This window comes from Dendrobium catenatum, unplaced genomic scaffold, assembly GCF_001605985.2.
Source record: "Dendrobium catenatum unplaced genomic scaffold, ASM160598v2 fragScaff_scaffold_113, whole genome shotgun sequence".
In the NCBI taxonomy this organism is placed as follows: Eukaryota; Viridiplantae; Streptophyta; class Magnoliopsida; order Asparagales; family Orchidaceae; genus Dendrobium; species Dendrobium catenatum.
Window position 1 is genome coordinate 1,050,576 of NW_021318575.1, and position 8,024 is coordinate 1,058,599.

Below are 8,024 nucleotides of genomic sequence, written 5' to 3' on the forward strand. Positions count from 1 at the left end.
AGGACCATCTCCGCCGCCGGAGCTGCCGTCCTTTCTGCTATAGTCGTCAACCCTCTTGATGTCGCGAAGGTATCTTCTTTCTTTTATAGAGCTTGTTTGAAACTTAATGTTACATTTTGGACTTAGTCCGATAGCTCAACATATCATTTATGTTTGTGTTGAGAATGTGGGGATTACTGGTATGTTAAACCCAGCATCAATTCCCTTTTGATTCAATACTCATAACAGAGACACATGTGATGAATAAACTGATTGATTATCTGCTTTATTAAGATTAATTTTAAGTAAGATTTCTCTTCTCTGTGTTCCAATTCCTTCTTTTCTAGCATAGTTACAATGTAGGATCCAGAAGGTACGGAATTTGATTCATATTTTCACATGTTGATTTGTTTTAATGTGAATGCCGCTGTGGAATTAGTATTTCAAGTGAGAGAAGGCGAAGGAGTTTATTTAAAATTTTGGAGGGTGAAAATTCTATAATATACATGATACGAGAATTTAAGGATAAAATTTTTGAAGAAAAGATAATTCTATAGGATTTCTCAAATCTATGCCCCCAATCACGCTGAACCCGCCACTGTTTATAATCCATTTGGAAACTAATTTGCCGCTTACGATAAGTACATGTAGGAGCAATTTGTCCATATCACCTATACTTGTTAGTGCCGGAGTTGCGGACTAGTAAAAAAATACCCATTGGATAATGTTTCTTTGTCTTGATTTTTGTCCTTGATAAGATGTTGAACCTTGCTGGGGCCATGCTAGCAGTTGTGCTGTCTGGTAATCATGTTATTGTTGTATATGCAAGGGGTGAACCAAGAAGAGCTCAGGGTGAGCAAACCCTGAAATCTTTTTTTTTTTTTCCCTTAAAAAAATTAAATATTTTAACTATTTTGCCCACCTTCAATAAATATAGTTGCCCACATACTAAGAGAAAGTTTTTTTTCCTATTTTTTATGTAAGATTATGCATTTTAGAATCCTATTCTGCCAACCCTCAAAAGAAATGTTGATTCTGCTCCAACGTATATGTGATACGGAATGATGAAGTACAAGCATAAAAACATATTTTAGATTTTCTAAATTATTATAAGATTTTATGGCATGATTGGGATTATTTTTTATATTCTTTATTTATTTATTTATTTTTTTCTTCCATATCACTTAGCTACTTGCACCTTGTTTTCCCATTTCGATTGTCTTTAACAAGTTCAGCTTATTATTGTTCGAATTCACCAAACTGTGTCAGCAGTTTTATAGCAGGAGTATGATATTGATAATTTACAACTATATAAACTTATTCTTTTATGTTTATTATATATATCTATCATTGACTTGCATGCATCCTTAAGTATCCACTTTTGTAAGCATGAGTCTCCATTGGGAGCTTTTAGGGGATGAACAAACCCTTCTTAATTTGAGATTCTTCTTCCTCTTCCCCTCCTCTCAATCCTTCATTTCATTTGATATGTTGAGCTTAAAATCACCTTTTATCCCTATGACCCACCAGGGTCTTATCAATGTCCTGAATGTGTTATCCTTTTTTTTTTTCATCTTATGACTGAGTTGCTCACTACAGACAAGGCTACAGGCACAAGCTGCTGGAGTTCCGTATCATCCTACAAGGAATTGTACTGGAGGGCATATGGCTTCTCGAAACACTAACTTGGTATGTTGCATGATGTACCTTATATGTTGTTGGAATTAGTTTTTTCATGAGAGTAACTGTAGAATAGAATTGGGAAAGACTTTTACGATGCTGCAATATGATGATTTTCTTCCAAAAAAAACTCAAGAATGAAATAAAAAAGACCTAGCTGGTCTATTCGAGTTGAATTATTTATACACATTTTTTCAAGGCATCGTAGGTGTAAGTTATTATTTTGTGCACACACATGATGTTTGTTTCGTCTCGTGCCAATGAATTCATTTTTATTTAACACTTGCTATGATTTTCTTTATGTAAACTTTAGACATGATTGTCTATGTGAGAAAACATACACATTATTATATTTTTTATCACAACAATGACGTCAAGTCTTTATCCCAGTATGTTGGGTCAACTATATGAATCTTTTTTTTTTCCATTGCCCTATGCAGAGTCAAATTCTCATTTAAATCTAATAAAAAAAATGTCATTTCTAATATTTTCTAATCAAGTTGTTTTAGATTTACCTCTACTTTTATTTAACATAGGTTGGATTTAGTACATCTACTCTTCAATCAGGTTATTGGAATGCCTATATTTTATATGACCAAATCATCTAAGATGACTCCCTCTAATCTTATCTTCTATTGGAGCTACTCTAACCTTTTCATGTATATACTCATTTCACATTTTGTCTCTAAGTATAAAGTCACTCATCAACTCGAGCATCCTCATCTCTGCAACACTTAACCTTAATTTTATGCTTCTTTTTTAATGGCCAACATTCTGCGACATAAAATATTTGGTTACAACCTCACATTTAAAAAGATTGGCCTATTAATTGGATAAGAGAGGCGTATTTTATAAAAAATAGCACTTCGTGTATCTCTATAATGTATTATTTTCTCAATATTTCCTTGAACTCATGCATGTCTTTGTTTTGTTGTTATTTTTCAACCTTCATTTCTCCCATTTCGTACCCTTTTGTTAAATCCATTGAAAAGTTATGAGGGAAGTCTACTATCTTCATGGTCCTTTTTTTTTCCTGAAAGTTATATTTTTCTACACGATATATCTAGTTTGGAATTAATTTTGTTGGATTATGGTGTCCAGATGTTCTCAAATTTCAGGTGTCCTCCTTCACGTACTTGTGAATGTTTATTAACAGCTGAAACAGCTTCACTTCCTGAATGTTCTCGGTATAAAGGCACATTTGATGTGCTATTCAAAGTAATCAGACAAGTAGGTGTTTGAAACTATGAGATATTTATCTTGTAAAGAATATGCAAATACTGTTGCTTCATCATATCTGTTTTTTTCCAGGAAGGCTATGCGAGGTTGTGGAGGGGAACAAATGCAAGCCTTGCACTGGCTATACCAACAGTAAGTTTGTATATTGACAGAGATAGCATGGCGTCACTTTTGATGTCAGTTAACATCCTGTTCATCAACTGCTTTAATTTTATTGGTGACATCTTAAATATTAATATTGTAACTTTTATGACATTCTTTTGTAAGGCGACACTGCTTTGACTAATTGTTAACTTCTCTAGCCTTGTGAAAGATGAAATGAAGGCTTATGAAGTCCAAAAATTGCTTAGCAGTGATGCATGAAAGATGATAATGGAATGTCAAATGGTTTATGTATTAACCTATGTAGAATTTCATTAAAACAGTCATTTATATTGCTCCAAACACTACAATAGCATCAAGTCTTTAACCCACCATGTGAGATTAGCTACATGAATCTTTTTTCTTCATTGTTTCCTGATAAGAGTCAAATTCTCATTTAAATCTAATTAAAAAAGATCATTTCTAATATTTTCTAACCAAATTTTTTTAGGTCTACATCTACCTCTCTTTTAACATGGGCCAAATCTAATACATCTACTCTCCTAAACATGTCATTAGAAGGCTGACATTTTATGTGACTAAATCATCCAAGGCGACTCTCTCTAATCTTATCTACTGCTGAAGCTACTCTAACCTTTTCACGTATATGCTTGTTTCGCATTTTATCTCTAAGAGTAAAGCCACTCATCCACTTGAGCATCCTCATCTATGTAACACTTAACTTAATTGTATGCTTCTCTTTTAATGGCCAACATCATGCACCATAAAGCATTGCAGGTCTCATCACCATCTTATAAAATTTTTCCTTAAGTTTGAGAGATATTTTTCTATCACACCATAGGCCCGATGCATTCCTCCACTTCAACCATCCAACATGAATTCTACTAATAATATCTCAATTTATTTTACTATCGCTCTGGACAACAGATCCGATATATCTAAAACGTGTACTCTTATTAACAATTTGATCTCCCAAAGCTACAATCCCCCCGTTAAAACTATTACTACTAAAAATGTTGCTCCAGACACAGACAAAGAAAAATTGAATCCATCAGATTAAGCATTATACTTGATAATAGAGAATTATAGTATAAGAAATAAAATTATGTTTTTTCCGTTTTCCAGGTGAAGTTTGATAATGCTTCGGTGTTTAGGCCGTTCTTATTATTTTTTAGGAGTTTTAACTGTTTTCATTTTTAGGTTCTTCTCTGTAGAATATTCATCTTTGCCTGCCTTTATTGATTTTTGGCTTCTTGACAGGTGGGAATATACTTACCATGTTATGACATATTCCGAAACTGGTTTGAAGAATTTGCTGCTAAAAGTTCTCCTCATTTGACTCCATATGCTCCCCTGATTGCTGGCTCAGCTGCTCGCTCATTAGCTTGTATAGTTTGCTCTCCTATTGAGCTGGCAAGGACACGAATGCAGGTAACTCTATCGTGTTCCTCCACCAGGATTTCCTACTTTAATGTGAACTATTCCGGCTACTTTTTTATCTGCTAGTTTCTATTGAGGAAACAATTTTCAGAAGTCAGCTATTTCATGTTCTAAACCTGTAAAAACGTAGGTTTGTTGAATGGTGTCAGGTTCATCCAAGTGGCATCTTAATAGGGCTAAATTAGGCCTTTGGATCATTTCAAGCCATGGAGATGAAACTAAAGAACTGTTAAATAATAGTTAAGGGGAACTGTACCGTCTGATTTCAGTCTCAAAGACATAATAAATCACAAGCATTGATAGAATAGTCCTATGGAGTCCAAACTCTCCATCTAATAAAAAGAATTTTATGGAGTCACACTCACTTCATGTAATCAAAATAGTTCTTAAAATAAGAGAGAGAAAGGAGCAAGGAGAGCTAGGATCTCTTCATCAATGAACAGAAGAGGGAAATGAAAGTTCAAAAAATTTCCTGGGTTTTTACCTACTTAGGCAGGCAGACTAATTGGTAACTTTTCAAGCTTTTGGATTATGTCAGGTTGTTTTCATTGATGCAGTTTTCAAATTAGTTCTGGATACGTGCAGCCTATATGTTTCCCTGTTTTTGATAATAGGCATTCAGGGAGCTTCAAAGAGGAGAAAAGCCTTCAGGAGTTTGGAAAACTTTACTTGGCGTTCTATCACCGACTGGAAGTACAAAATATCCACAAAACTGTGCGTACTTCCTTTTATTTCATGGATAAAAAAGGATAAATTATCAAAATACCCTAATAAATGCTGAAACTCACCATTTCATCCAGGAAAAGTTTACATATTTCCCTATTACACTCCTAGGACCAATTGAAAGGCTCTCTTCCTCTAACTTAAGCTTCGTTTGGGATGACTTTCTTGCTGCTGCTTAAAATGGCTTTTGAGTACTAAAATTTTTGTACTATAAGCAATGAAAAAGGCGTCCCAAACGAAGGCTTAAGTTTACTAAACTAATATTAGCTGATTTATAAGCAGGATGCATCTGTATTATTTTCCATCACCATTTCAACAAATCTATCTTTTAAAGAACGTAAAGGTTACAGAATTAGTATTGCAAACAGTTGGCGGGTATCGTGTCCTTTGGATGGGTGTTGGGGCTCAGATTGCTCGTGATGTTCCATTTTCTGCCATCTGCTGGTCCACTCTTGAGCCGGTCAGGTCTTGGTTACAGTATTCTATTTGCACCTTTCTGTTTTCTTTGCTTATATATGTATATATTATATTGGGTGCTATGCATTCTTTGCAAATCAGATCCGGAGAAGCTTACTTGGGCTAGTTGAGGAGGAAGGCAGTCCAATTGCCATTTTTGGAGCCAACTTCACAGCAGGTTTTGTTGCTGGCAGCCTTGCAGCGGCGGCTACATGCCCTCTTGACGTGGCTAAAACTAGAAGACAGATAGAGGTTTTTTCCCTAAACTTTGAGTATTTTTATGTTGTTTTTAGCTACTATTAATCACCTTTAGTACTTCATCTTCTTCGGCTTCGTTTGGGATTATTTTTTTACTGCTTCTTAAAACGATTTTTTTTTTATAATTTTTTTACTAAAAAGCCGCGTTAAGAACCGTCCCAAACGAAGCCTGCATCTCCATTATTTGGATTTTTGCATCCGATTTTTAAAGCTTTTTTATGGGTTGCTGCAAGTAATTTACTGATAAATTGTTAAGTTTCATTTTAAGCTGCACAAAAATTGGCTCATCGATTGCCATCAATTACTAAAATTTAAATGATTTGCAGAAGGATCCGACTAGAGCACAGAAAAGCAATACGTGGAGAACTCTATCGGATGTTTGGAGGTATGCAATCTTAAATGTTCATAGTGTTAAATGCATCTGCTATATGAATTTTTCTCCATCTCAAAATTATGTCAATGAATGGCAAGATCAATATTCCATCTTGCAGGCTTCCAAGCCTTTTCCTAGCGGTTCCTTTATCCAAGAGAATATATAAAATCAATTTAGTATCAAACTGATACGCCTAGACCGGTCCGGGAGGGATCGGTCCAGCCGGCCTAACCCTTGGGCCGGCTCCACAACTTTGCTTGCTAACCCACAGGCACAATTGGCCGCCCCCTTGGGGGTGGGGTCCACAACTTAGGGAAGAGAGAGAGGGCTGTTTAGTCCTTTTGGTTATTTTTTATGTTTGTTTTAATTAGGAGTTCGCATTAGGGCTAGGACATGCAAAAATTATTATAGTTGGTGTCTTGGTCTCTAGCGGTGTCTAGGGATTGCAAGATGTAGATTCTCCTCTCGAATTGAGGATCGACTGTATCTTGGTATTCTCCTTCCGTTATCTTGATTATTGCAATAAAAACTTCTATTTTTGTAATTTTTCATTGGAGTTGTGGATATTTCCCGCTGTTTTTGTCAACGTTGTTAGGTTTTACTTGAGATCTTCAAGTATTTCCTAACATAAACCTTGACGTGGAACATGTTAAGAGTTCATGAAATTTTGATTATTTTCGAATTTATTCATCACAATGAATATATGTTGTTGGTGTGGTTTGTGCTTAGGTGCATATGATTGCAACTTGTCCTCTTGCACCATATATGATAGAATCATTTCTTTTATTACTAGATAATATAACCATTCCACCTTGATATCCATGAAGCTCACTATGTCAATTACCTCACTGCAGGAGTGGCGGGTTGAGAGGATTGTTCACTGGAGTTGGCCCTAGGGTTGGAAGAGCCGGCCCATCCGTTGGAATTGTTGTTTCCTTTTATGAGGTGGTTAAGCACATTTTGCATCAAAGACATAAAAACTCTCCAGAAGTCATAGCTTAGCATTATTTTTTACAATTCTTCTAAGGCTTCGTTTGAGGCGGCTTTTTTAATCTTTGTTCTAGAAAGCTGTTTTAAAAAACAGTGAAAAAACCGTCCCAAACGAAGCCTAAGACGCAGATTCTGCTCCAGTTGGTTAATGAATTGACTGATCACAAAATGGATGGATCCTTCTCTCAACATCAATTAGGTTTCATTCAAGAGTTTTGACTGATTTATTTCATTCATTTTTACAGCAAATTGTATTTGTGACCTGACTAATTTTCTTCATTAATTTAAAAGCTGATCATTTTATGAGGATTCTTTGGAGTTGTTATGATGAAAGGGAATTCTTTGTTTGTGTGGATTTTTAGACTGAAATATTTAGAAATTTGTCTTGTAAGATTACTAAGGTTTCATCTGGGATAATTTTTAATTGCTTTCTAAAGCAGCTTTCTAGTACAAAAATTCTTAGTTCAAGAAGCTTTTTTACTAAAAACTGTTTTAGAAAGTAGCAAAAAAATTATCTCAAACAAAAACTACTAGATGGTTTCAAGCTGTCAACATATATGTAAATGAACTGAATAATTCCTTTTTATTAGGATTGAGTGGTTTCAAGCTTTCAACATATATGAGATTTTCTGTGTTGCAATTAGGGAAGCGTTCGACGAGCTACTCGTTGTTCGGTTCGATTAAAGCTCGTTTGTGATCGTTTAATTAACTAAACAAACAAACTTGAACAATATTTTAAATACTCGATTTTTAAATAAACAAACTTGAACACTAATGCGTTCGG

General features: G+C 34.9%; 1 protein-coding gene across 3 annotated transcripts; it reads left to right on the top strand.

Annotated features, from left to right (window-relative positions):
• LOC110104923 (mitochondrial carrier protein MTM1) lies at positions 1–7,551 on the top strand (the record flags this gene model as incomplete). 3 transcript variants are annotated; one of them, XM_020834222.2, is given in 10 exon segments in its annotated part: positions 1–69; positions 1,579–1,668; positions 2,761–2,889; positions 2,971–3,030; positions 4,261–4,431; positions 5,055–5,154; positions 5,532–5,623; positions 5,722–5,871; positions 6,204–6,262; positions 7,105–7,551. In XM_020834222.2, coding segments are annotated over 10 exon segments (1,068 nt in total), but the record flags the coding sequence as incomplete, so codon positions are not given.
• Positions 7,552–8,024: the final 473 nt, after the last annotated feature.